General features: G+C 35.6%; 4 protein-coding genes and 1 long non-coding RNA gene across 5 annotated transcripts; 2 read left to right on the top strand and 3 right to left on the bottom strand.

The window, feature by feature from the left end:
• The first annotated feature begins 10,271 nt into the window (after positions 1 to 10,271).
• On the top strand, positions 10,272 to 13,353 carry LOC130641982 (uncharacterized). The gene is made up of 4 exons (XM_057449037.1): positions 10,272 to 11,300; positions 11,714 to 11,822; positions 11,890 to 12,121; positions 12,266 to 13,353. Exons 2-4 carry the CDS (start codon positions 11,733 to 11,735, stop codon positions 12,700 to 12,702), a joined length of 759 nt encoding a protein of 252 aa, XP_057305020.1. The 5' UTR covers positions 10,272 to 11,300; positions 11,714 to 11,732; the 3' UTR covers positions 12,703 to 13,353.
• A 2,686-nt stretch (positions 13,354 to 16,039) lies between these two features.
• Positions 16,040 to 17,734, bottom strand: LOC130642365 (uncharacterized). The gene is made up of 4 exons (XM_057449451.1): positions 17,463 to 17,734; positions 16,851 to 17,097; positions 16,411 to 16,736; positions 16,040 to 16,313 (listed from the first exon to the last, which is right to left on the bottom strand). Exons 1-4 carry the CDS (start codon positions 17,732 to 17,734, stop codon positions 16,040 to 16,042), a joined length of 1,119 nt encoding a protein of 372 aa, XP_057305434.1.
• A 618-nt stretch (positions 17,735 to 18,352) lies between these two features.
• LOC130641983 (uncharacterized) lies at positions 18,353 to 19,616 on the top strand. The gene is made up of 3 exons (XR_008982528.1): positions 18,353 to 18,918; positions 19,213 to 19,276; positions 19,456 to 19,616. It is a non-coding gene; the product is annotated as an uncharacterized LOC130641983 (long non-coding RNA).
• Positions 19,617 to 25,074: 5,458 nt separating this feature from the next.
• LOC130642364 (uncharacterized) lies at positions 25,075 to 25,726 on the bottom strand. Its single transcript, XM_057449450.1, has 3 exons — positions 25,578 to 25,726; positions 25,341 to 25,491; positions 25,075 to 25,248 (listed from the first exon to the last, which is right to left on the bottom strand). The coding sequence occupies exons 1-3, from the start codon at positions 25,724 to 25,726 to the stop codon at positions 25,075 to 25,077; spliced, it is 474 nt and encodes a 157-aa protein (XP_057305433.1).
• A 53-nt stretch (positions 25,727 to 25,779) lies between these two features.
• On the bottom strand, positions 25,780 to 27,630 carry LOC130642363 (uncharacterized). The gene has a single exon (XM_057449449.1). The coding sequence runs from the start codon at positions 27,628 to 27,630 to the stop codon at positions 25,780 to 25,782; it is 1,851 nt and encodes a 616-aa protein (XP_057305432.1).
• Between the last annotated feature and the right edge of the window lie 36 nt (positions 27,631 to 27,666).

The raw sequence follows: 27,666 nt of genomic DNA, 5'->3' as shown, positions 1-27,666 counted from the left end.
TAGTTAAATAAAATTAAGCAAGAAATTTCAGTCCTAGATGTTGGCTAAAAAATAACTGAAGATCTGACCAAACCCCTAAGTTGCTTAAAAAAAAAAATTATGCAATCAGCTCAATGCTGTAATGCACCTTGTTCAGGTTGCATGTGCACCTTGTTCAGGTTGCAATTGGCCTACAACGCCATTAATAATCAGCACAAAGCTGTAATGTTAATGCACCTTGTTCAGGCTGCAATTGGCCTACAACGCCATTAATAATCAGCACAAAGCTGTAATGTTAATGCACCTTGTTCAGGTTGCAATTGGCTTACAACGCCATTAATAATCAGCACAAAGCCGTAATGTTAATGCACCTTGTTCAGGTTGCAATTGGCTTACGCCATTAATAATCAGCACAAAGCTGTAATGTTAATGCACCTTGTTCAGGCTGCAATTGGCCTACAACACCATTAATAATCAGCACAATGCTGTAATGTTAATGCACCTTGTTCAGGTTGCATTCGGGCATGCGCCTCCTCCTTCGCACACTCCATATGTTTATTGCGATAAGTCGAAATGGTATGGTAATTGTGGTATGATAATCGGTAGGGTACAGACGACGAAACGGTATGGTTTAATTGTGGTATGATGATCGGTAGGGTACAGACAATATGCTATTTGCGATAAGTCGAAACGGTATGGTAATTGTTGTATGATGATCGGTAGGTTAGAAACGATATGTTATAATTGCGATAAGTCAAAACGGTATGGTATTGTGGTATGATGATAGATGGGGTACGGATGAAATAATAGATATGCAACTGGATATCAAATGTCTCTATGGTTAATGTAACAATCACAGACCTTTGTAAGGCTGTGTTATGACCCTCCCCCTCCACCTCCAACAACACTATTAATAATCAGTATAAAGCTGTAATGTCAATGCACCTTGTTCAGGTTGCATTTGCACCTTTCTCATAATTCGAATGGTTTTTAGTGGCCAAGATTGTGATTGTCTGCAAAGTAGGTGAATTCAGATTGTAATTATCATTATGAATGAGATAGGCATATTATACATGTGCAATTTACAGATGGTGAAGGACAAACTGCATCTTCAATACCATCATCACAAAACTGGTCAAGTTCTTTCAACAAGTTAATATACTTTTCCATAGTGATATTGTATTTTTTGACAGTTTTATTCGATAATGCCTTCAGGCGTTTCTCTTCCTCTTGTCTGGCTTTCATACGGGGATGTGTATTAATGTACAAGAGTCGTTCTTGAGTAATTGGTTCGACAAGTGTCCAATTTCTTTCTTTTTCGCATCTGGAGAATGCAGTGTAAGCTGTACCAAGGTTACTTTTTTCCATCTGAATTGATTGTTGTAACTTGATACGCATGTGGGTGGCAGTTTTACCATCTCCAATTGACATACCCTGACTTTTAGCAATAGTTATTGCATATCCTGGCATTAACGGCAGGCCATTTCTGCTGCAACAATCAGACTCACATCGACCTTCAACAGCAGTAATTGGTATCCATTTCGGATGTTCTTGAATCCATGACGGGCCTTTATAATTTGGGAAATCGACTACAACAGCTATTGGAAATTCAGGTGGTGACATATTTGGTGAATAAAGGATTGCAATTACTTTTCCCATGGCACCATTATTTAGGCCAAGGCCTGTAAGACCCTTTTGGTTCTCGGTAAGGATTACAGTTGCACCAACTGCCATTAAAGATCTTAGTGGTATTTGACCCAGTTGCTTATCAGTTAAAGAGTGATGTTTACCACGTCCTCTTGATGGAATAACAGCAACTGGCACACCAAGGTTAGCTAATTTATTATGGTTTTCTTCATTAACTTCATTCCATGTTTCCATTAATGTAAGGACGCGACCATGCAAAAAGTTACATTTTTCGGCATGGGGCAAAGCATTTTCATAACGACTATTTATATCTTGCCAGTCTTGTTGAGTAATCGATCCATTGCGTATTCTAAGTAGCCGCTGTAGAAGGGCCAACTGATCGGGTCCTTGGCGCATTGTTTCTGTAAGAACAATAACATCGTGAAATGAGCGATAGATTGCATAACCAGCAAAGTTGATTGTGGAATCATCATGTTTCGGCGGCTTATGTAAATCCAAAGCACGAATTGGTCCAAGTTGACCAAGGTCCCCAAAGAAATTGACAGTTGGTACACCTCCATAATAATTATCAAAGTCTCCTGTTGCCTCACATAATCTTTGGCTGCACCAAGCCACTAGAAGCTTCGACTGCATGCTACATTGATCAATATTAAGTTGAATCAATTTCAGTTCATTGTTTTCATGCATGCCTGTATATTTTCTTAGCTTTCTTAGAGCTACATCACCCAACGGATAGTCAGAAAGCTGGATAGAATTTAAATTCTTTCTTTTTTAAGTTTGTGTGGTGGTGGAGTCATTGAGTGTATAGTGCGACCATTAGGTATGAGGACTGATGCTGCCCCAGTTGGGGCCAAGTTCATAACAGCAGAATTTCGCTTAAAAATACGACGAACGATTCTAGTAAGCGCGGTAATGATAATTGTTTTCCCGACACCGGCTGTTCCTTGTATTAATAAACGTATTGGCTGGGTACCTGTTGGCAAAGTTCCTTTTGCGACTTGTAATAAATGCTGAAGATTTATACCAATGACTGTTCTTTGTAATTCATTAGCATTTAAGATTTTTATTTGGGGTAAAGTACAATCTTCAGCATGCTGCAATTCATTTTTTTCTGCTTCTTCAGATATAGATTGTAACCATATGTCAGCATTAATTGGCCATTGACTACCAAAACTTTGAATTGCATAATTATTCCAATCAAATGTAGGCCCACCATCAGGAAGAACCTGTTGTACATTCGGCTCATTGATATCAGCAACATGGTGCCTAGCAATATCTCTCATTATTGCTCTACCTATGTTCATTTGTGCAATGGCAGAATTTTGGAAACATTGGGAACTTGCATCTGTATATTGAGATAATTAATCCGAACACTGAATTGGTTTCAATATTGATTGCACGGGTGTGACTTTGTGTTCTCTCGCTTTTTTTATCGAATGATTGTTTAGCCTCTTTCAATGAATCAATTAATATTGATGGGCATTCTTCAGTTTGAACAAGGGAAGCCAAAGCAGCAGCAAATGACTCATGTTGTCCCTTCAAATCTTCGGTATTGTGCCACGTTCCAACAGAAAATATAATGAGCATAGCTTTTGCATAGTCCTCAGTAACAGGCCAGACAGGTTTTGTTGATATTCCTGTAAAAACTGGGACGTGATCTACTTTGCTGGTACAATTACACTTTTTGCTCCAGTTCCATAATGATATTTCTGGCTCAGTTTCTCTCCGCTTATCACTTAAGTATTTGTCTAATGCGCTACTTTTTGTAACAGTTCCATCTTCACCAGACGTATCCAAGGCTCGGAAACCACTGATACTAATGTATCGAAAATTTCTGTTACATCTACTCAGACGACCACCACTATTAATGAAATCCGCCGCAGCACCTGAAACATCTACTAAACCCGCAATTTTTTGAAGTAGTCGTTGAGCCAAATTTTTAACAGTGCTTCCATCATCAGTGTTTTCAATGAGATGACGATAAACATGTACTAAATCTTCCGTTGAAGCAGCACCTTTGCAAGCATAACTAGCAATGTATTTTTGTAGAGCGAGAAGGTTCTGATCGATAATGGGTTTTTACATGCATCATCAAGCGAGGATGATCCCGTGGTCCCTTATATCTAGGATGTTCCCCTTCTGTTATGACAGCATTAAAAGGATGAATCTCTTTACCACTTGTTTTTTTGGTTTGTGGATCAAGATCGCCAAAATGAAAGCGACAGTACTTCTGTGGAGCAGTATCTTTTTTATTCTTACGGCGATAACGCAAACAATTGGAATTACAATTATGGAGGCCAATCCTGTTCACAAGATAGATATGTTGCTCTTTTATACCACCTTCATGACTAGCAACATCCGAAAGTTCTTGTGCCAATGGGTTATGGTCCGGTGGAGCTTGAGTCCCCTCTGGTCTGGCCCATTGATCTTTGTTTGGAACCCAAGTTTTAATTCCAGAAGTATCTATAATTTCATTTCCACCAGCAGGATGCAGTGAAGTAAACATTGGTGAAAAAATGTCATTACTGTTTTCATTTGTTGTTTGTAACCAATTTTGAAGTTCTTGCGCTGCAGGTTTTAATGCTTGTGAGTCTGCAACATCATCAGACAAGCTATCCATTATAGTTTTGACTTTCCGGGCATGTTTAGATGACGATATTATTGCGTGTCCATGTATCTCACCTCGACTTTTAGCAAATTCATATCGCAACCAATAGTCATCATATTGAAATACTTCTTTACTAACTGTGGCGAAGTAATTTATAGTCCTTGCATCGAAATACTGTGTCACAATATGAAGATTTTGTAGAATCATTTCCCGCTTGAATTTATTATCACTTTCCATTTGCTGGCGTACAGCATCTTCGTTTACATTGTTTATCAACGCATAATACTTAATAAGTAGTTCATGCAATGGTTTCCAATGAAATTCGGCACAACTGTTGGTATCAAAATATGCTGGTAAATCGCCAAATTCATTTCGTCTAAAAAAAAAGCATGGCATCCAATTTATTTTTTTGGTCTCTCCAGTATGGATCGGTATTTACCAGGTTTTTTCCAATACTAATAATTTTACGTGGAACTGAATCATCATCATTTTGTAAATTATCTCGAAGTTCAGCGATTGTGAGATGAGCATCATTTAATTGTTGGAAAACAAGAAAGCTACCCTGCTGCAATGCTTGCATTCGCAAACGCATATTTAATAAGAAAAATTTCAAGTACGGATGACGTGCTACACGATTATAAGAACAATAATATATATGTTCGATGTATTCCTCAAAGTTAATTTTATTTAACCTTGGAACAGTTAAGTCACAATTTCCATTAATAAAAACAGTTGGGTATGCCATAGTAAAAAACCCAGGAGTTTTTAATTCCCGAATAGGCCGTTCTCGTGTATATTCTAAATTTGCATTCGCAACTGTGCCATGTTGAAGAGCTTGATTAACTGCATCTTCAGAACCCAAGAGCTTCTCCAGTACTATTCGTAACTCTTTGTCAGCATCTTTAGGTTCAACCGGGCAAACTAAACCAGAACGGGTTATACTCTCGTCATCGTCAGGTAAGTTTTGTTGAAATTGATTTTCAGCAGGACCCTTATCTCCTTCTGGTATGATATTTGGCAATTCCACAACTGGCAAATCAGGTAATTCAGAACGCATCTCTGGTAAATTTTGAATGCGGTCATATTTTATTGAGACATCCTTATAGTATTCATTCGGCAGGAACTGGAAGTAGCGTCCTTTTAAAGGTTTGTCAATGTGATCAGAGCCATTGTATTGATGTTTATTTTTAGTATCTGGACCTTCAGCACCCCCTTCTGGGTATCCAAAACACAGTCCCCGTAATGCGTTTTCAACTTTACCCCTTTGCACAGTACTGTTGAATTGAATTTTGAATTCCTTTCTTTTTAATAACCACTATTCCAACTTCTGACGGTAATGATGGCAGTTCAGTAGCAATTTGCATTCTTTGAGGAAAACTCATGGAATGACCTTTTGATGCAAGCATGCCATACCGCAGGAGGTGTATATTCATAATGACAGTAATACGACGAATTAATGCTACTTCTAGTATGGTCAAATTTTGGAGATATGGTGGTACTGGTAAAAAATGCATATCATTATGACGAATGTTATCGTGTAACGGACCCAAGTCGTCATTATCAGCTGACAGTATACCTGAAAATCTAGCAGGTGTCTTAACATTCTGTTTAAAACGACTAAGACTCTCCCTGTGACACCTATCACACCTACCATCGCTGAATATTTTCCAAGACTTAACAGCAATTGGTTTTGTTTCATTTTTTGCAGTAGGTCTTATTGGAGGTGTTGCGTGAAATACTGGTCGAGTTTCAAGACAAGTTTTACAGGTTGATAAACTATGTAATTTCTCACCTTCTTCAAACTGTATTACAGCAGCCACTACATCGGGATTTTGATGAATGGTGGCAGTTTCACTTCCAAAAATGTTGTCTTGATCACTGGACTGGTTGCCTGTGACAACTGTCGACATTGACTGTATGGTTGATGTTTTTGGTATGGACTGTTGTGTGGTTGGCAAATTTTTTGGTATTGACTGTTGTGAGGTTGGCAAATTTTTTGGTATCGTCTGTGCAATTGATGAACTTGTTGGCATTGACTGAGTTGTTGATATGGAGTGTGTAGTTGGTAAATTTGTTGACAAAATATTATTCTGATTGTGTGTAGTGATTGGCAGTGTAACAGGCGGGTTTTTTAAAATTGAATTTTTCTGTTTACCCACAGCTGTTTTACAAACGCCTTTTTTGCATCTATAAGTTATTCGCTTGCGCCTATTTTTTGTTTCGGTAATTGTTTCATTGACTTCAGGTTCTTCATATTTAATATTCAACTGAAGACACTTTTGCTTTAGATTTAGTTCTTTATTTAAAAAATTATTAGTTTTAGGTCTGTTTTGTATTACAACAGACATATGAGATTTCATTACTTTTTCCACTAGAAGATCTTGCTTTTCCTTTAAAGTAATCACTTTCTCTTTACCATATTTTTTATTTGTTGTATCTTTAGGTTGAATTACATTGCCCGATGACAAACAGGGAATTTTTTTAGGTGGACTGAGTGGTGTGGATGATGCAACAGAAGGAAGGCTCAAATTGTCATCAAAGACCAATGATTGGTAGTGATTTCTATTTACTCTCCCAAGCAAAATAAAAGCACCTGCAGTGGTACCATCAGACAATAGATGTGTCAATTGCTGTTCCCTAGCAATATCATGTGTTTCATCATGAGTAGGACTAATAAGGGTATATGGGTGCATCGCAGTACTGGTATCAGATGTTATCAAAATGTTGACGCCCAGCATTATTGCGGCAGCTCGTATGAAAATTTCTTCAACATAGACAGTAGGTTTTGACTGAATTGAATTGAACTGAATTGAAAATTCCTATGTTGTTATTTTTGCGGACAAATTTGACCACAGCTGCTCGTAGTTCAACATGGTTCTGGAAATTAAGTTCAGAGGGGACAATTTGTCTGATCTCAGGCCGATCAAGTTGCTGTACTACTGCTCTATAAAAACAGTTGCCATCTCCTATCGTCAGTTCACGATATGTTATATTTGACAGACCAATACTTCTAGCATAAGCAATTATATGGTCTGCAGAATTTGACTCATTTAAAAGATGGGCAGCATAAGACTCTTGTAGTGCTATTTGGAAGTCAATATCATTGTTATTGAAGGGTCCAGGATTGCTTTCAATATCCCCTGATAACAATAACAGTAACTTCAAACATGCAAGATTGATGTTACAGCTTAGACAACATATAAAAATTAATAAACTAAAAAGTTTCAAAAAATAAATGAAGTGGTTGCTATTATCCAGATTGTCAAAAAACATTCCTGTATGGCTGTGGAAATTTGTTTTATTTTTAATATCATTACTGGAATGAATAGCAGCTACATTATAAAACGAACCGATGGTGGCACGATATGCCTGAACTGATATCATGATTGTTTTTTTTACAAGTAAATTAGTATTAACGATGCACCTAACTGCAGTTTTTTGCACCTAAATAAGATTTAAACAGTAAATAATAATCTAGTAAAAGATGCACCTAGCTGCACTTTGCACCTAAATGTTTGTTTGTTTGCTAGTAAAAGACACAGAAAAAATTATCAAATAATACTTATCCAATAATCTGTGAAGTATCCAAAAGTTCAAGCAAACAAAACCAACGCGCTCTGGTAAATTACCAGAGGGTTTGAAAAAAAAGTGGCGCCGAAAAAGTATATTTCGGTCGCCAAATCACGTGATCTATTTTGTCCAATCAAAGCGAAAAATGTTTGTGTTTCAAAAACTTCACGTGATCCATTTTATCCAATTAAATCAAAATATGTTTGTTTTGGAAAAATTATTTGCGCTTATGTATTAGTTTTTTTGTTTTTTTTTTGTTTTTTTTCCTCTATTAAAAAGTTATTACATTGGATACATGATATCTTAATTAAATATTATGGCATTTTATTTTTAGAATAAAACTTGTTTGTTAGGATGTATATTTGATGTAAATATCAAGGTCTCTAAAAATTTAATCTTAGCACTGAAGCTGGTGATTTTAATAAAATTTAGCTACCTATGTATTCAGTTTAGTATGTGTAGCTAGCTAGAAAATCTAGGCATGTCACTAACAAATTTTTTCATGCTTTAGTTAGCTAGCTTTAGGGGTGTGAATTATCTCTTTGAAGGTGAAGGAGTTCATTACATGTGAAAAAAATAGTGATATACTAGCTCTACATAACCTTTCGTTTTCACCATAATTTTCATGACAAAAGCAAAGAAATACTAGGGACAAAGTTGTAAAAAAACATTATAAAGGCTGAATTTATCATTTTATTCATAATAAAGTTCAGGCTCTTCTGCTAAAAAGAATATAAGTTTTTTAGGACAGACTAACAAATGCTCTAATTTGTCATAATGACTATTTCTACCCGAAATGATCACCAGCACGAGGTTTGTGTGCTGTACGTAATTTTAAATTTTCCAAAGATTCACTTGTCTCAATATCTATAGGTGCAAGTTTTTTTCCTAGCCCTGTTTAGGATTCGAACCTAAATCTCTCATTTGCAAGAGTGTCTTAACCATTAGACCAACAGGGGATAAATGCGTGCATAATTTTACAGTTGCACATCATAACAAGAACTTAACAGTAACGTCTAGTTAAATAACCTTTTTAAGTGAGCGTTCACATATTACGTAATCAATTTTTTGCCTATTTTCTACTCCTCCCACCCCCATGTAATCAGTCGCAATCATTTGGTTGACCCCCCTCCCAAAATTACGTCATCATCTACTTAGCCCCCCCTAAAAAAATCCGTAAAGAATTAGTTTATGAATGAAAGCAAATACTGTTTGTCTTAAAACAGATGCTAGTATTTATACCAGACCCTACAAAAGTTTTAAATATTTACAGTTTTATATTTTACTTTTATATTTTACATTTAAGATATAGAATAAGGTCAATATAAACGTTTTAGATATAATTGATATGTTTCACACTCTTGATAAAATATGCTGTTAATTTTTTTTGATTTGCTTATGTTATTAAACCACTTTGGCTGATTTTAGTTCACCCCCCCTCCCCCCTACTTGATTACGTAATATGTGAACGCTCCCTGTAACAGAAAATGTAGACGTTGATGTGAAAAAAGGTTATTTGATATAGAAATAATTTCTGTCAAAAAATGAATGCGATATATATAGATATTTAAAGATTTTCAATACATGTTGACGATTGCACAAGAACCACTTGTCAGAATTTAAAATGGCTTAATAAAAAATATAGATGTCAATATAGAAATAATTTCCATTTGTCACTTAATCCACACTGGTGTATGCTCACCGGCAGGGTTAATCTAACGTGGCAATGTCTACTACACCGCTTCTTTTGTGATGTTCCTACATTATAGCTACAATCATTCACAAAAATATGGCTCTCACCCCCTCTATAACATGCAATGTTATAAATTTCCCAACTTGACCTCGTAAGTGGGAAGGGAAGTATCTGTAGAATTATATATAGGTATGTACTTTTGCTGATTTCGCTAAACATTTTTTGCCCTTGAACTTTGGTCTAAAATTGGACGATTGTGGATTGTCGCTAGAACAAGCTATGTAATGGGACATTCCTAATCAGAGTAGAATTATATCACTTATATACTGTGTCATAAGTATAAGCTAGGTGGCCTATCTCATTGAAAATCTGTCCAAAAGAATTTTTCTATGCTAGCTATGTAGATAATTTTATGCTAGCCTAATTAGCTAATTTTATGCCAGCTAAGTAGTTAAATTTATGCTAGCTCTGTAGCCAGTTTTATGCTAGCTGTATATGTTATATGTTTGTTCTATTGCTCTTTTTTATGCCAGCCAGCTCAGTCAGTAGTTTTATGCTAGCTAGCCTTAAGTGTGAGTGAGAATAAGAAAGAGTTCATTACATGTAAAGGAATAGTGATATACTAGCTAGCTAAAAACATACCCTTTCTTCTTTTTCTTGAACAAGCCCTTCCGTCAGTTGCGATATAGCTTAGATTAACGAAAGTTTGAGTTTGAGGCGCTATGTGTCCGAGAAAAAAGTCATGTGATATTAGTGAAATTAATATGTGTATCACGTGGCTAAAAATTGTAGGCAAACTTAATCTCAACTGGAAACAGCACTATTTACGCTTGGTTAAAAAACAACAAAAACTCCATCGCCGTGCTAAAAACATATTGTCTCGCTTACTAAAAAATGTAATTAAGAATGACCATATTAAATCGCTGGAAAACTGACTCAAAAACGGCCGAATTTTGAATATTTTTGATGTATAGGGGGACGAGGGGCGGAAATCGTATAGAAATCCTATATACTCTCCACCGTACTTCCTTTTTCTTTTATATTTGGCTTATTTAATGAGGAAATGGGCTCCGCTACGCTCCGGGCGCTGACGCGCCCTCCGCTTCTCTCCGCAAAAACAAAGCATTTTTAGCTTCCAAAAGTTACAGTTTTTGATAAACCCGTTTCAAATAAATATAATATAAATAACGACATATGTTAATATGTTTCATGGATTAAAAACCTATTGCTCTAATATAATATATATATGTTGTTAGAAAAGATGTACAAAACGGTAATATTTTAAACCTTCATAATGGATAAATAATTTTTTAGATCTCATTGAGGCTTTGGAGTTAAAAACAAAGGAATTCCGTAGGGATAGCAAAGCTAGTGGATCTACGGCGACCTTTAAAACGAAAACCTTTCGCAGTGGCTATTCATACGTGACCGTACTTTAATATTTTTTTTCTATTCGTACGTGACTCTCACGTATTTTAATATTTTTTTTCTATTCGTACGTGACACTCGCGTACTTTATTATTTTTTAATTTTTTCTATATCTGCGATTTTCTATATTTATTCTTCGTACGTAAAACCTTTTCTTTCTCGTTTCATAAAAAAAAAATTTTTATACTTAGCATGAAGTTTCAATTTGTTATAAGGAAAGTTTTTGTAGTAGAAACCAGCCTTTTCAACTTCATTACAATTTCAATTGCAAAAAGGCGCGAATAGGACTTCTATGCTGAAGGAAGAAGATGGAGGTCGGACAAAGTTTTTCGAGCTTTGAGCAGTTAAATGAAGCAATTTGTAGTCATGAAAAAGGTAATTATTTTCAACTTTATGTCAGGAGTTCTCGTTCTATAGAGAGTGCAGCTAAACGTGCAACGAAAAAAAGTATAATACCAACATAAAATTCTCTGAGATTGATTATTGGTGTATTAATGGTGGCAAGAAATTTTTATCCACTTCAACTGCAAAACGTCCAAAGCAATCGTGAGTATTGTAGAACTGAATCTATGTGCGTCGTAACCAAGTTCTATTTTTTAAGATGGGTATCTCGATGATAGTCGATGAATTTCGTTTCATAGTAAAACTAATTAAAAAAAAATATACTTCGTTTACATAACATTTGATCTATGATTTACGCATACTTGAGCATATAATATTCTTAAAAGATGTATATAGAATTTAAGGCTGGTTTCTATAATGATCAAAATTAAAAATTTTCCTTATAGGACATTTCAGTAAGGATGTATGTATATGATAAAAATTAGAACAATTGAAGACGGTCAACAACTATATGTGAAAGATATGCACAAAGAACATAACCACGCTGTCAATAAGGTAACAAAGAATGTTAACTGTTTTACAAATTTATTATGACCCTAACATGCATGAATTTACCTTATAGGCATGTTTTGAACATTTACCGCAACAACGCCGTATAACCGATGTAGATACGTCAGCTGAAATAACAAAAATGCTTCAGTTGAAAGCAAGCAAGAAACTTTTACAAAATCACGTTTCTAAAGTAGCAGGGAAAAACGTTTTGCTGAAAAATCTTCACAATATCCAGGCGAAAATGGCAGGTAGAAGTAAAAATGACGTCGAGAGTCTTATCAGGGAAATGAGAAGTGTGCCTGGTAAGAATTTAAATTTTTGAATTGATGTACTTCCTTAATTTTCGCAGCTACTTAATTTCGCAATTTAAGAAAAAATTTATTTCCGGGTATTAATTTTTAATTATTTTAAATGACGTGAAAGATTATTGCTACTTTCTATTTAAGGAGCCACTGTGAAAGTTATTGTTGACAGCGAAGATACATTGAACGCTATATGCTATCAGGACATGGAGATGAGAAAAGCTTTTTCTGCTTACCCAGATCTGCTTATGTTAGACGCAACCTACAAATTAAATGATTTGCGAATGCCAGTATATTTGTTAATATGCGTGGATGCAGATGGAGAAAGCGAGATTGTGGGTGTTTGGATAGTAATGAATAAGGAGAAATCGACAATTGTCCGCATGAGTGAATGTTTCAAAAAACACAATCCTAACCATAATCAGATAGAAGTAGTGGTCATTGATAAAGACATGATGGAAAGAGATACCTTGAAAGAACAGTTTCCTCGTGCATCTATACAGTTATGCTTGTTTCACACACTGAGAGCTTTCAAACGTGAGATCACGACAATAAAGATGGGCAGCCATAAAATCAGATAAACATGAAAAAGATTAATGCTCTTTTGTAAATATATACATTCTGTGAATTTCTCTAAATTTCTTTTAATTCCTCCAGACTCATTTTAAATAAATAAAGTAAGTACGTGAGTGTCACGTACGAATAGAAAAAAAAATTTAAAATACGTGAGAGTCACGTACGAATGGAAAAAAAATATTAAAGTACGGTCACGTATGAATAGCCACTGCGAAAACCTTTCAACCCATGTTTTCCGATTTTTGAACTGCGGAAAAAAGACAACATAAGCTTTCCGACAATATGGGTAAACAGCTAATTTCGTGTTATTTATTTAGTTTATTTGATTTTCAAGGCGAAACTCGTATTTAACTATTCATTCTTTCTAGGTGCAATTTACATTGAGTTTTGCATAGAGTGTTTAATAACTGAAAATGATTAGAGAGAACACAAAATTAGTTCCTGGCCAGGTATAAGGAATAGGTAGCTAACTTGTGTTGATGACTTACCCTGGGGGCTGGTGTGGATATTTTATGTGCTCTCACTACTAGCACTGCAGTTGATGTAAAGTTTTTTTCGTCTTTTAAATGGCGTATATACAATCATATAAATATACCTATGTATATATATTATTAACTAACTAGCTATTGAATAGCTATTAGTTATTGGATAATATAGATATTATCATGTAATGAACAAGCGAGTTTATTCTAGGCAACGTTTTAACAGCTACAGCTGTCATCGACGGGCTGTAACTGTCAAATCGTTTAGGCTTTTGTCAAAAATTCTTAAACACATGTTCCCTTCATCTTCATCTTTTTTTATTGGCTTTTAAAAGAAGATGCAAATTTCAGCTTAGTGTGTACATTTTGAAATATTTTGCTTTTACCAGTTTAAATAAGCGATTTGCGGCTTCAGCAGGATATAATAGACGTCTAATTAACAAGTACAGTTTATTTATACTGTAACAGCATATTTAAAAGTTTTCCCTGACTGGTATAGAGAAGGGGTCATCCATAAAGTAAGTACACATTCAGGGGTCATCACCAAAAGATTTTGGTTAATGCGGTGACAAATAAAAAAAATTATATATATAATAAACAAATAATCTTTTCAGAGTTATTTTCCACCCAGTAATCACAAAAAATGTAAGTTTAGTTTGTATATCTAATAATTTTGACTTAGATTCAGTCATCCAATTGGCAGGATGCCCTGTTAACAGGGAAATGCAAGTTCGAAACCAACCCATGTTTCAAAATACTTTTGCACGTGTCTTTATACCTTAATTTTGGTCAACCAATAGCACATGTTCCTTCCACAAACTCACCATAAAGAAGTTCCTCAACAGGACTTTCGCTTCTCGTGTCAAAGGCTTTTTTAAAGTCGGCAAAAACAATGTACAGATTTTGACGTTGCTCTCTAGCCTTTTCCATCAGTTGTCTGAGGGTGAAAATACCATCAATCGTACGTCTACCATCTCGATACCGTGATTGCGACTGAGGATATATTCTTTCTGCAAGGTTTTTCAGTCTCTGCAAAAGGATGTCAGCAAAAACTTTCCCTACAACGCTGAGTAGGGAGATTCCTCTATAGTTGCCACAGAGACTACAATCCCCTTTTTTGAAGAGAATTGTGATATTGGGGTCTGTTAAGTCGCATGGTATGGATTCAGTATTCCAAAATAAGGTGATGATAGCGAATAGGAATGCTCTTAAGCGAACTTCTCCATGGACAAGGATTTCAGGTAAGATACCGTCAGGTCCTGCACTTTTTCCAAGTCTGGTGTATTGTAGTGCTTTTTCTAGCTCAGCTTCGCTGATTGGTGCATCAAGGTTTCGTCAATTGGGAGTTGTTTAATTTCGTCCAGAATTGTTGAGTCTACTGCAGATGGTTGATTAAGAAGATCGTTGAAATGGTCGATGATGCTAAAACCGTCTATGATACGACCTAAATTAAGTACTGGCATGGAATAAATAGAGGTTATAAATGAAGAGAAATAGAGATAGAGAAATGTTCCTTCTGGCACAGTCGCGTGCGCACAATGCCGTGATGTCACCGCAAGTCCCAGCACAGTCCCTATTAATCCATCAGCATCCGATACCATGCCATAGTGATCCACATAATTCAAGGACCTAGTATTCAATAACATCTGTAGAATAAAAGACAGCTAAAATTTCTAGCACAATTTCCCATAATATTCTACGCACATCAGGGAATTTCCCTTACTTATTTTTGTATGATAGGGAAATTCCCAAAGGGAAATAACTGATCCTCCGACTTTGTAAAAAAAAACCGTATAATAAAAGAGAAATGAATTCACGCACTGTCAAACAATTACGCGATATTGCGAAAACCCGTGGACTTAAAGGGTATTATAGACTACGTAAAGCTGAATTTGTTGACCTATTGGAGGACGTACCACAGAGGCCACCAAGAAAGGCTTGACAACGAAAGCCCGTAAGGCCAGCAACCATACTACCAACGCCGGAGGCCATGGATATTTTTGAGAAACAAGAGATGATGAAAAATCGATCGATTGTGAAATCCAAGATGCAGGAATGGTACAACTGGCTGGTTGATGCCGTCCCAAAGCCTATAAAAGATGGGGTCAAGGGTGCATATGCGACCCTTAAACGTACGGTTATGGGATTCTATGGCAGGGCAACCAACAAGGCCCACGCTCCATGATGAAGTCGAACAGGAGGTCAGGGAAGACAATTTGGAAGATATCCAAAATCCCCATAATCAGCCGTGACACAACTTTACGCACCAGGAGCATAAGCATGCTCTTCACAGAACCTTCTGGAGTTTCCAAATTCCTGGTATAGGAGGTGCCGACGTTGATGGGTATGTCGGGATGGTGCGACCCAATGTCCGAACCTTGGTTGCGGACCAGGTAGAAGATATGGGGTCGGCGAAGGTACATCTGTCGCTATAGATCATGTGGACCTATAAAGGGGGCTAATGAGAATGAGGATTACATTGAGGTAAAGAAAGTATTCCACAGCAATATGGCCCCGGTATTTCAGGGTAACGATGTGGATGATGTGCTGGATAGGATGTTTGCCCAGGTTAAAACACATGTGGAAAACCCGGCATTACCCCAGAGTGGCTTTACAATGTCCCAAATCCTACACCTCGATGTAGACTTTCACAAATTGAGGCTAACAAGAGGCTCATCATACCTTGAACTACCCAAATGGGTAGCATCCAAATATTATTCGGAGTAACATCCTTTCTATACGTGAAGGCGGTACTGATTTAGGGTTGTTAAGAATGTTTGTCAAAGCTTTATTGTCATTAAAAGTACGAAAGGTCTTCCTAATAAGTAAAGGTGATTTTTCTCACATGCATATCTTACTGCTAATGTTTTCTTTCTATTTGGGAATATCTCATTTCTGTTTTGTTTAGCGATCTGGAGGAATAACCTACAACTTTTGTGTCAGCTTTTCCTTTAGTTCTCTGTAACAAAAAAGCGGATATGCCTACTGGACTGGCATCACAATAAATCAATGTTTCTTTATTCTCGTCGAAGTAGGAAATGCATGAATCTTCTGACGGTAACGTTTTCGGGGTTTGGAATGCGGTTTCACACTCTGGACTCCATTCGTACTTCGCATCTTTTTGTGTTAGGCATCTAAGTGGGTGAGTGATTGTGCTGTACTGCGGAATGAATCTCTTCAGGTAATTTGTCATTCCTAGAAAACTGCAAGGTGATTTCAGATCCTCTGTACGGTTTGCATTCTTTAATGCTGACGTTTTTTTTGGCTCGGTTTGATGCCATCAGCTGAGAAGATATAACCAAAATACTCGAGCTTATTTTTATCGTAATACATATCTTTAAATTTAAGGTTAGTCCCTCTTCAGCTAACCTTTTGAAGACTTTTTCCAGTATGTTATCATGGTCTTTTGTTGTCTTGGCGTAGATCAATATGTCGTCAGTTATATTTGCTGTTTCTTCAATGTCCATAAGGATGGATTGAAGGGCGTGTTGGAGTTCTTCAGCACACTGTTTGCCCCAAAAATTAACCTTCTGTATTGCATGATTCTCTTTTCGGTTCTGAAGGCAGTATATATCTGCATAAGGGGTCTAATTCTAGCTGATGAAATGCAGAGTTTAAATCTGACTTTGTAAAATGTTTACTGTCTTTTAGTTTTACCTTTTTATTTAGACCGTCAATAACTGGTGTGGGGTATCGAGTCTCGTAATCGCCTTGTTTGCTGCACGAATATCTACTATAGGGTTCAACCAAGGTGTAGGTTTCCCTTTCACTTCTTCTAGTATTCCGACGGATTCAAGTTTAGCCACTGTCTGCTTGACTTTTTGTCTATTCGGAATTCTGCGTTCTGGTTGAGTGACTGGTGGTGCTTTTTCATCTATATGTAACTTTACTTGACAATCTGTAAACTTGCCTATGTTTCTTTAAAGATTGTTTATTTATAACTATCGAGTAGCGGCTGTAATCTAAAGACCAGTTTCCATACAGCTACATTTTGCGCCCAGTCGTAAAATGCGCCGTGACTTTTATCATATATACCGAACCATTTCCATTTAGCGATTTTTGCTCACGTGCCATATTGAAATGATCTAATTAAAACTTCTTTCGTAATTCATGTAGATTGCTACCTTTTGAATGGCTGTTAAGCTGAAGCGCAAAATGTAGCTCGCAAAAAGTAGAGCCTGTTCAACTTTTTTTAAATCGCCCCAGCGCATGCAAAAGCGCGAGGTCAGCGGCATTATTCTGATAATGCGCGTGCGTAGATCAAAAGTCACGGCGCTTTTTACGACTGGGCGCAAAATGCAGTTGTATGGAAACCGGCCTTAAGGGGCGGTGCGTTTATCTTTTCAGCACTATTCTGGTTTAAACTGGGTACTTTATTCTCCTGCTCGGGTGCTTTTTCTATTTTATTAATCTGCTTTTGAGTATTTTTTGGAGTTACGTGTTTGTTGATCTCAGGCGCGTTTAAGCTAAGCAATCTTAAATCAATTGCCGCTGTACCGTTCAGAAGATTTTTGTGATTTGTATCGATGAAGTAAAACTCTTTTAGTTTTATCATTTTCAACTAATAATGAAACAACGCCTAGAATTTTTAAGGAGGCTGTTTTTTCTTGACCATACGTAATGACTTTGGTTGAAGTTTTTTTAAGCTTCTAATTTTTAGCATAACAACACAATGTAAATAAGCGATAGTCCTCATCATCATTATTTTACATCTGGATGTCTCGAGATTCTACCACTTATTATCACTAGAGTCGGAGGAATTAAAAGTAGCCAATTTGTTCACCGACCTGTTACCCTTAGTTTCTTTCCCACAGAACTTTTGCAGTATCTAGCAAAATGTTCGATTTTGTGACCCTTTTTGCACTCTCTCCCTTCAACATTCACCACACAAAACCTAAATTAAACGTTTTTAAAACGGTATCAAAATAACGTTCTTCAAATACCGCTTAATTGACTTATTTTTAACGTTATTAGTGTGAGGTTATTAAAACGGTATACGATTAAACGTTTTTGTAACGTTTCTTTTCTAACGTTATTAAGACAAACATAGATTTAACGTTTAATAAGCGTTGTGAAAAAAACTTTTTTGCACGTCACTAAATGGCGTATTTTTAACGTTACTAGTGTGATAGTAAAAAGGCGGTATAAGATTAAACGTTTATGTAACATCTGTTTTGTAATGTCATTTACACTAACCCAAACTAAACGTTTTCGAAACGTTCGTAAAATAACGTTTTTTAAAAGTCACTGTCACGTATTTTTAACGTTATTAGTGTGACGTTAAAAAGACGGTATACGATTAGACGTTTTTGTAACATTTCGTTTGTAACGTTATTTTAAAGATTATTTTAAAGAAACTAAAAGTTACGTTTTTAAATAACAATATTACAATAGCGTCGTTAGCATAGTAGTTTTAAAGACGAGCTAATTTAAACCCCCAGGGAGTAACATATTCAACAAAACACGCGTGGTGCGTAGCCTTTTGTTTTAATGCGAGCAACTTGTCTCGTTGTCCCATTCACAACATCGCTTCCAGAACTCTGTCTCTTTTACTTTTGCCTTGGTAGTCAAAAGAGAAAAGGAATCCGGGGACGAGGTTAAAGACCATCAGCCATTGCGAGCTATGAGCGCAGATGGTTCAATTTTGTGAGCACATGGTCTAGTGGGCAATAATGATAGCGGAAAGAGGTAGCGGTGGAAAGTTGTTTATATTTTATGTTATGTAAATGTACGTACAGGGTAAGGTAATTTTATAAATAGTTTAGGATTGAAAAATTTCGTTGCAGGAATGATCACAACAAAATAAAAAAACAATTTCTTATTATATATAAGAAGTGTAGCTAGCTATGTAGCCGAGGTTTGAATATATATAAACTTGTTTCTTAATTTTTTGAAAATGGCTTTGGGCTTGTCAGTGTTGTAATGACCATAAAGAAAGAGTTTCTTTCTTGAATTTTTGATGACTTGGCTTTCATGTCAGTGTTGCAATGACCTCATGCTTAGCCTGTGGCACAAAATGATTTTTTTCTTAAGATTTTGATGACTTGGCTTTTGTGTCAGTGCTGTAATGACCTGCATGCTTAGCCTGCCGTACAAAGTGAGTAATTTCTTGAAATTTTGATGACTTGGCTTTTGTGTCAGTGTTGTAATGACCTGCGTGTTTAGCCAGTCGTACAAAGTGAGTTTTTTCTTGAAATTTTGATCACTTGGCTTTCGTATCAGTCTTGTACTGCATGTTTCGCCTGCCATACAAATTGTTTCCTATTTTTTTTCTAGTTTTCGTCCTTACCAGACCGATGTGGAAAAGGTGCATAAAAAAGCAACACGTGATAGAAACCTCAAAGGAGAAAAAAATTTATTATTTATTATAATTTATTAATATTTAAGTAATACTGATATTTTTTATGTGTTCCATAATAATTAACGTTTAAATTAAACCAACCGAATAATGTTATTTAAACGTTCATTTCGAACGTCATTTGAACGTTACATGCAGAACGTTATGTAAACGTCCTCAAAAAAGTGGTTATTGAATGTGCAAACGGTGCGTTATTTTACCGTTAATTGAAGGATCTAAATGACGTCTTTTGAACCTTAAAAAAGTTCTTGTGCCCACTGGGATGGGGGATAGCTGTCTTGTAACTTCTTGCTGTATGTTTGTTTTCTCTACTTCGTCTGCTTCCTGTTCCGAATCTTCTAGCTGTTTCGCGTATATAAGAAAATCAGTTAACGTTGTTATTTGTTGATAAAACTAATTGCTGCGTAATTTCTTTTTCTAAATTTCTACCAAAGTCACATTTGTTTCCTAGCTGTTTAACTCGTTAATAGAATTGATGCATGTTTTCATCTTGTTCTTGTTTTAACTTGCGAGATAAATATACCTCATAATCAGTGTTTTTCTTGGGGTTAAAATGTCCATCGAGTAACCCAACTGCAGTATCGTATGTTTGTTCCGTTCCGGTTACTAATAAATTGTCATAGTTATCGTAAGCTTCTTTGCCAATATAGTTTAAGAATAAAGCTACTTTTGCGTTTCATCGTTCACGTTTAAGGCAACTTTCTCCCATCTAGTGGAGATAGCATTGTAATCGTCCAGATCGAACTTTGGAAAACTCGTTATCGTTAAGGCAGCAGCCATAGCAACTATAATCTTCTTCTTTTTTTCTTCTTTTTTAACTTTATTTAAACAAATTAATCCTTTTTCTCGTCGCCAATGTGATATTCATAAGACACGTGTTTATCGTATCGCCTATATATTCTCACATTAAATATTTTGTGCAAACTAGTCGTTAGCCCGTGGAAAATCCACGGGTTCGCCCCTCATCTTTATACCGCATTGCGTGCTTCTCGCTATTGCGCAGCTAAGTTACTATTTTGCGTGATAGACAGACGTATACGGGTATTATAATATAGACTAGTCGATAAGGCCCGTGGAAAAATCCACTTAGGCAGAAGGACAATGGAAAAGTAGGTTGTTTTAGATTTTTTGCTGACGTCAGCAGTGCAATTACAAAAATATTTGGCGAAATTTAGTTTATTCGTTGTCTGTACTATGCAGATGTTAAAGCGCTGACCAAGAAAATGTATATGATCATATCTTTTTGATAAGCAGTTAATGAGACATAAGGGTTTTAACATTTTGCTGATGTCAGCAATGTCCATTCAAACCCCCCAATTTTTTTTTTAGAAATTTGTATACCTGCTGTCTTCATTGTATAGGTCTTGAAACGCTTATCAAGAAAATGTATAGGATCGCGTATTTTTGACAAACGGTTGCAGAGATATTAGGATTTGAAGGTTTTTCTATGACGTCATCAACCCGTCCATTCCGAAACGGATTCGGGGACCCAGGTTTGGGAAAATTACCCAAATTGGTCCTAGTTGGTCCCTAGTTACCCACGCGGTGAAAAATTATTGACGTCACCACCTTGTTTCCAAGTTATTTTGCCTCAAAGTTTTAGGTGCACTGTAATGGCTTCATTAATTTAATATAGGATATTGACGTTAAAGTAGTGTTATTTTCGTCGCGTCGTGACGTCAGAAAATTTAACATATTAGACATGCATTTTTCGGCAAAATCAAAGGAAAATGAAGACATCCACTTTGCCTGTCACAGACACACAGACAGAAACACCTATCGTATTATTATAGAGACTAGTCGATTAGACCCGTGGAAAAATCCACTCAGGCAGAAGAACAATGAAAAATTAGAAGATTTTAGGAATTTTGATGACGTCATCAGTGTCCTGTTTATCTACGTAAAAATTGAATGCGTTTTTGATAGTTGTAAAAGCCTGTGGAAAAATGACAAAAAAGCAGTAAAAATAAGGATAACTTACGAAAACGATGTTACAAAAAAGAAAACTTGGGATTTTGTTTTCCATAAACCTCCATAAACCTAAAAAATAATAAAATTATGATGATAATATTTTAATATTTTTGTTTCCTGTAAAAAGATAATTCAATGGTTACATACAGACCGTATAATATTAATATATTGATAAGTAAGTTACCTGCAGTTGATGCTTCTTGAGTCTTTTCAATACCAAAAATATGTGATGCAATTTTAACATGGCATGCCCTGACTTTTAGTTCATGAATTATCTCCTTAAAATGAAAATAATCCACCTAACGAAGCGCGCCACGGGAAGGCAAGTCATGGGGCTTTGCGCTTCAACCTAAAAAAGAAAAAGAAAAGTACGTAGTGTGCTTTTGTACTAAAGAGAGTTAATAAGGTAAGTTTTGGGCAATATGACCAATTCCAGTAGCTTGTGAGCCCCCAATACCAGTCAATGTTGAAGTGAACTAAATGTATTTTAATGTTTGACTACATAATATAGATAACATTAACAGTTTTTATAAGAACAAAATGTTTGAACATATGGCTTCAGAGGCCCAAAAGTTTAGAACATGTTAAGAACATTTAAGTCTTTGACAACATCACGAAGTACGGAAATGCTCCTTTACACTTACACAAAAAATGACGAAATCAGAGGAAAATTACGACCAATTTAAGAACAATTTGAAATGTTGAAAGGCCTTCTTTAAGTGTTCTTATAAAAAAAGATGTACCATAAAACATTGGTTGAATTAATCTTTTTTTTGTTATCAAAATAACTATTATAATTACTATATTAAAAATAAATTATCATTAAAATAAACCACTCAACAGACAAACAAAAAAACGAACCTCTGAGGTATCGATTACAAAAAAACTGAATAATAGCACATGCATGAAATTGATAAAAGTAGAGTATACAATGATCAATAAATATCGTACAGGGTGAAATAATGGAATAATTGAATAAACATTTTTTACAAAGTCAGTGTTTGTAAACATTGCTTAGATATAAATTTTAATGCCAAATAGAATAACTAATTGCAGTTGTGGTATTATTAGATACCTCAGAGTAAAAAAACTAAACACATACACGAACATAAAATCTAATAATTTAAAATAATAATAATTTAAAAACTTAATAATAATAATTGTTGTTGGTAATGGTGCAGTTGTTGTACTGAGTTTGAACAGTGTATGTGTGTTGATGTTTGTGCTTTCGTCTTAGGTGTTTTTTTTTCCACGAAAAATTGGGTAAATCCTGACCCCCATGTGCTCTCCACCACTTAAATGATTTATTGGACAGGGGGCCAGGATTTTGCTTTCTATAAGCCACGTAAGCTGTATACGTCAAAACTAAAAAAGATAAAACAAAATGGAATATGTTATAAAAATAATAAAAATAGACACTATTTATTATGAACATATCCGTACCTTCTTTCTTTTTTTCTACTTGTTTTTCTGTGTTATCTAAAATATTTCTGTTATAATAATCTGGAAGGAAAAAATATATTAAAAAATTGAAGGCGGAGGTGACAAAATAGGACAACAAAATATACCGTGTACACTTTCAACTTCACCTTCTAAAAAGTTTAAGAACAATAAAAAATATTAATCCCATTATTTCACTTATGCTGTAGCCTGGAGTTTAAGAAAATATTAAAATGTAAAAAATAAGAATACCCTGCATTTCTGCAGCTCGTCCACTACTCTCTAAAAAACAAAAAATTACGACAATAAGAACTATTAATCACAATGTTTTCCTCATGCTGTACGAAGAAAATATTAAGATGTAAAAAAGTAAGAATACCCTGTCTGTTTTCAACTTGTCCACCTTTTAAAAAAAAAGGAAAAACTATTACTAATCACAATAAAAAATGGATACTTCCTTTGTGTTTGTGTGATCATGGATGTGTAAGTATATGAAATGTTTGTGCTGGCTGTTATTATGCTCTAAATAATAATGATGTGTATAAAAATAAGGGCGATAACAAAATTAAGTTTGGTTAAATAAGGCTATGCCAAATACCTGATTTATCCTTCTCTGGAGTTTTTAATAATTTTTCCTCCATCACTATTTCCATTATATTATTATAAGACTAAAAGAGAATGTTAAGAATAAAATGTACATTTTACGACAGTAATGGTTCAGTGGTAACTGTTGTGACAATACATATATGGCTGAATAGGAAGAATAATGTAAAAAAAAGAGCAATGTGAATTCATTTGAAAATGTGCCTTGGCTTTCAGTTCATGATTAGCATATGTAACGCAGCTATTTTTCTACATAAAGTTTTTGTGTGAGTTATAGTATTGGTTGAATTAGTAAAAATGCTTTTTAAGCTCAATTTTTTTGGCAAAAACCTTTTATTCGCATAACGAAAAAGAGCATCCTAAAAACTTCAATCGGGTTTTTTGTTAATGAATTTCAGTTGAATTAAACCCAGACGTAATGTTAAAGTTTGACTTAACTCTATTCTGTTTATCCATCATTCAACCTTTTTCGTATCTGAATGATTTTTTTTCTATTTTTACAGACTTGTTACTTTAAAAATTTAATCAAATAAGGATTTTTTTACCTCATATTTTTCATTTTATAAGATTGAGTTTAAAATTCAATTTAAAGATCGAGTTTTTACTACCGTTTAACACTCTGAAATAAACGCTGATATTATTTTTAAAGTTGTTAGAACACCTGATTTTAATGTTTCCTCATGTTCAAAAGGTGCAAAAAATCAGTAAAGCCACAATCATTTCAATCATTTCAAATTTTCTAAGTGTTTCTAAGTGTTTTTTGTTTGTTCTGATATATAAAGATTTACAGCTAGTTTAATTAAAAATACTGCACAAAATTTTGCACAGCCTTAAACCGCAATAATTGATGTTGCAGAATATATGAGAAAGCGGACTTAGAAATAATTTATGTTGCAAATTTCTTTTCTTAGTCCTTAGTTTACGATAAATCATTTTTAAATTTATGCTTTCATATGCTAATCACTTAACAAAGTGCCCCACGCGAAGGTAAGCCATAGGACTTTGCACTTCACCTAAAAGAAAAAGAGATGCATGTGCAACACAACATTTAAATAAAATGCATCATTACTGTACTTTTAGGATTCACAACATATTTTTGGCATACAATAAATTTGAAAAAGCCTAAATAAATATCCGCAAAAAAGTAGTATCATCAGCTTTTTGTAAGGGTTGTAGCACTCTTCCCAAATTCACTGTTTTTAAATGTGAATACGAAATTACTATCCTGTTCAGTACAGTCAAAAGATATTATTTTGTTTTCCGAGACTTTCGTTATCAGATCAAAACCTCCCCCCCCCCCTGACTTTAGGATACTGCTGAACCCTAATTATTCTGATGAGCCTTATAAATGTATAAGACATGGGTGCACCGAATAGGAACATTTACCCCCATCAACAGTGCACGCTACTCTCATGTTGGCAGTACATTTCGCACAACACGGCGGATAGATATAAAGAGCAAATTATCTATTTTGTTTACTTTATATTTGCATTACATATACTACAACACAATTGTTCAATAGATTATGTAAGAACCTGACGGTAAACCACATTTTGAGTATAACATTCCCTATTAAAAAACCCTTGCCTGGATGAGGGAACAACACTTACTCGAACATCACCAAATGCTCTTGCTCTAGAAAAAGCAACATACAGCTGACCATGAGAAAAACATGGCCTGCGCAACAATATTCCAACCTTTTCAAAGGTTTGACCTTGTGCCTTGTTTATTGTCATAGCATAAGACAGCCTTAGTGGAAGCTGTCTGCGACGTAAAACAAAAGGCATACCTGTATCCGAAGGTGCAAGTTGCACCCTTGGATAAGTACCCTATCTCCAATGGCATCGCCAGTGAGTACTTCAGTATCGACACAGTTGTCATGAAGACGTCTTATAATTAGTCGAGTGCCATTACATAAACCATTATTTATGTTTATGTTTCTTAATAACATAACAATGGCACCAATTTTTAATTTAAGGCAATGAGGAGGCATACCTGAAGGTGTGATACTATTTAAAAATTCTACCGGATATTGATTCCGTTCCACCTCCTCATCACACACAACATCATCTGCGCTAAAATAAACTTTTCTTCACCAGGCAACAGCGCCAACACCTGATCATTAATGATAAGTGAGTCATCATTTGTGGGTGTTAGTACCACAGATGATGCCATAATTTCCGGTGAAAGATCCCTAAACAAAGTATCAACAATACATTCATTTTGTATCACACATTGGGATGGCACTTCAATTGCGCCTTGGAAAGGTTCTTGCTCCCAGGTAAAACACCTTTCCCAAGTTGCAGAAGCCATGCAGCAAATTGTTGTTCTCCTGGCCTTGTTCTCATGTTTCGATGTAATCGAAATTCTTTAACCAAGTGCCATAATGGAGAACTTTTTAAACACATGTCCACAATTTCAGTTGCTTTTCCTTTTCTGACAACAGGCAGTAACTGTGAAAAATTACCACCTAAAAGAACAACTTTACCTCCAAATGGAAGCTCATTATTACAAATATCTTGTAGAAGACGATCTATTGCATGAAAAGCAAGCTTAGGAATCATGGAAGCTTCATCAAGTAAAAATAGACTCTTTTGTCGCAATTCTGCAGCATAAGCAGAAACCGGGGTTATCTTGCATGTACTGTTCTCTACAATAGGAACAGGTAACCGGAATAGTCTATGAATGGTCGTACCCTTTTTCAAAAGTGTTGCTGCTCTGCCAGTAAATGCAGCAGTTCCAACTTGAAAACCTCTACCTGTAAGTTCAGAAATAAGGTAATTATAAGTAAAGGTTTTACCACTACCACCAGCACCTTCTAAATAAAACAGACGGTTGTTTTGGGCTGCATTGTTAGCAACATTTACAACAGCTTCTATGACTGCATTAGCCAGTGCAGTCTGTTCGTCAGTAAGTTGAGCCCTTAGTTGGGAAGCTCTTTCAGCCTCCATAGCTACATCAATGTTTTCAGCTGGGGGTAATTCATCTAAATGAGGAAGATTATAATCAGTAAGAGATTTACCAAATTGCCTAAGTACAGAATTAATATCTTGAAGCAGCCTGTACTCAGCATGTTCCTCATTCATTTGGCGAATATAATCTTCATACATTGCATCCTTGTACCTTGTCCACAAAGTAAAAGGATCAGAAGGTTCGCAGTGAGTAAGTATCACAGCAAACAGTTGTCTTAATTGTCGAGGCATCTGAAAGTTAACAGCTTCCTGCAAAGTATTGTTCCATTCAGTATCATCTTGCAGGAGACCACGCAATAAACAGGCGTCACGAAATGTTTCAGCAACATTGCCATTGACAGTTCGTAAATCTTCAAAAGAAGTTGCACCAGGTGTATGCAATAGCAACATACGTAAATAAAAAAGCTCACCTGCGCGAGGACTCACACTATACATTCTGGACACATGACCGCGTTGTCTTGGTTTCCAAACTTTGTTCTTATTAAAAACAAAATGAAGAGGAATGTCTGGATACATATATTGGCGAGCATCATGATTCTCTGCATTTAACACAAACCAAGCTGTTAATTTTGTAGCATGATCTGCAGCTCTGTCCAGAGCCTCTTCAGCCTGTCCTTGCTGAAAATAAACAATATGGTTATTTGGCAAGGGCACTGGCAATCTATGGACAACATGAGATTGTTGGTGCATGGTAATTTCAAAAAGACGCCATATGGCTTCCGGTGCACTGACATACCGTGCATCTAAAAATGTCTGCACCTCATCATGATCAATACGTTCATTGATCTCAATGTTGGCACAATCATGACCTTTATAAATATATTTATAGAGGTATTTAACAGATTTAACAGACATGCACGCCTCCAAGTTTATATGTGCATTGTATTTCTTGGAAAGCCATGGATTATATGGAACAATCCAGCGATTATCTACGTCAACATTATTGACATTGATATGTATACCATTATCACGACGTCTATATAATGGATATCCGTTGACTTCAGCTACCGTAGATGCTAAAAAGTTCTTTGGAAAACTTTTTGTGCAAACACCATCTTCCATACATCTGGAATTAGGATTCAGATGTCCACATGGTCCATGAATCATACGCGAACGTACAATTTCAAACAGCTCAGGGTGTTC

The sequence above is a fragment of the Hydractinia symbiolongicarpus genome, chromosome 4 (assembly GCF_029227915.1).
Source record: "Hydractinia symbiolongicarpus strain clone_291-10 chromosome 4, HSymV2.1, whole genome shotgun sequence".
NCBI lineage: Eukaryota > Metazoa > Cnidaria > Hydrozoa > Anthoathecata > Hydractiniidae > Hydractinia > Hydractinia symbiolongicarpus.
This window is presented reverse-complemented; position numbering and strand designations above follow the sequence as displayed.

What these genes read in the sequence shown, in the direction of transcription:
- LOC130642365 (XM_057449451.1), bottom strand. Translation starts at nt 17,734, where the DNA reads ATGATAAAACTAAAAGAGTTTTACTTCATCGATACAAATCACAAAAAT. An exon ending in ACTGCATTTTGCGCCCAGTC is followed by an intron (nt 17,098 to 17,462) that starts GTAAAAAGCGCC and finishes CAATCTTTAAAG; the next exon opens with AAACATAGGCAAGTTTACAG. An exon ending in CCCCACACCAGTTATTGACG is followed by an intron (nt 16,737 to 16,850) that starts GTCTAAATAAAA and finishes TACTGCCTTCAG; the next exon opens with AACCGAAAAGAGAATCATGC.
- LOC130642364 (XM_057449450.1), bottom strand. Translation starts at nt 25,726, where the DNA reads ATGGCATCATCTGTGGTACTAACACCCACAAATGATGACTCACTTATC. An exon ending in TGGAACGGAATCAATATCCG is followed by an intron (nt 25,492 to 25,577) that starts GTAGAATTTTTA and finishes TATGTTATTAAG; the next exon opens with AAACATAAACATAAATAATG. An exon ending in ACTTGCACCTTCGGATACAG is followed by an intron (nt 25,249 to 25,340) that starts GTATGCCTTTTG and finishes ACCTTTGAAAAG; the next exon opens with GTTGGAATATTGTTGCGCAG.
- LOC130641982 (XM_057449037.1), top strand. Translation starts at nt 11,733, where the DNA reads ATGTATATGATAAAAATTAGAACAATTGAAGACGGTCAACAACTATAT. An exon ending in ATAACCACGCTGTCAATAAG is followed by an intron (nt 11,823 to 11,889) that starts GTAACAAAGAAT and finishes TTTACCTTATAG; the next exon opens with GCATGTTTTGAACATTTACC. An exon ending in GGAAATGAGAAGTGTGCCTG is followed by an intron (nt 12,122 to 12,265) that starts GTAAGAATTTAA and finishes TTTCTATTTAAG; the next exon opens with GAGCCACTGTGAAAGTTATT.
- LOC130642363 (XM_057449449.1), bottom strand. Translation starts at nt 27,630, where the DNA reads ATGATTCATGGACCATGTGGACATCTGAATCCTAATTCCAGATGTATG.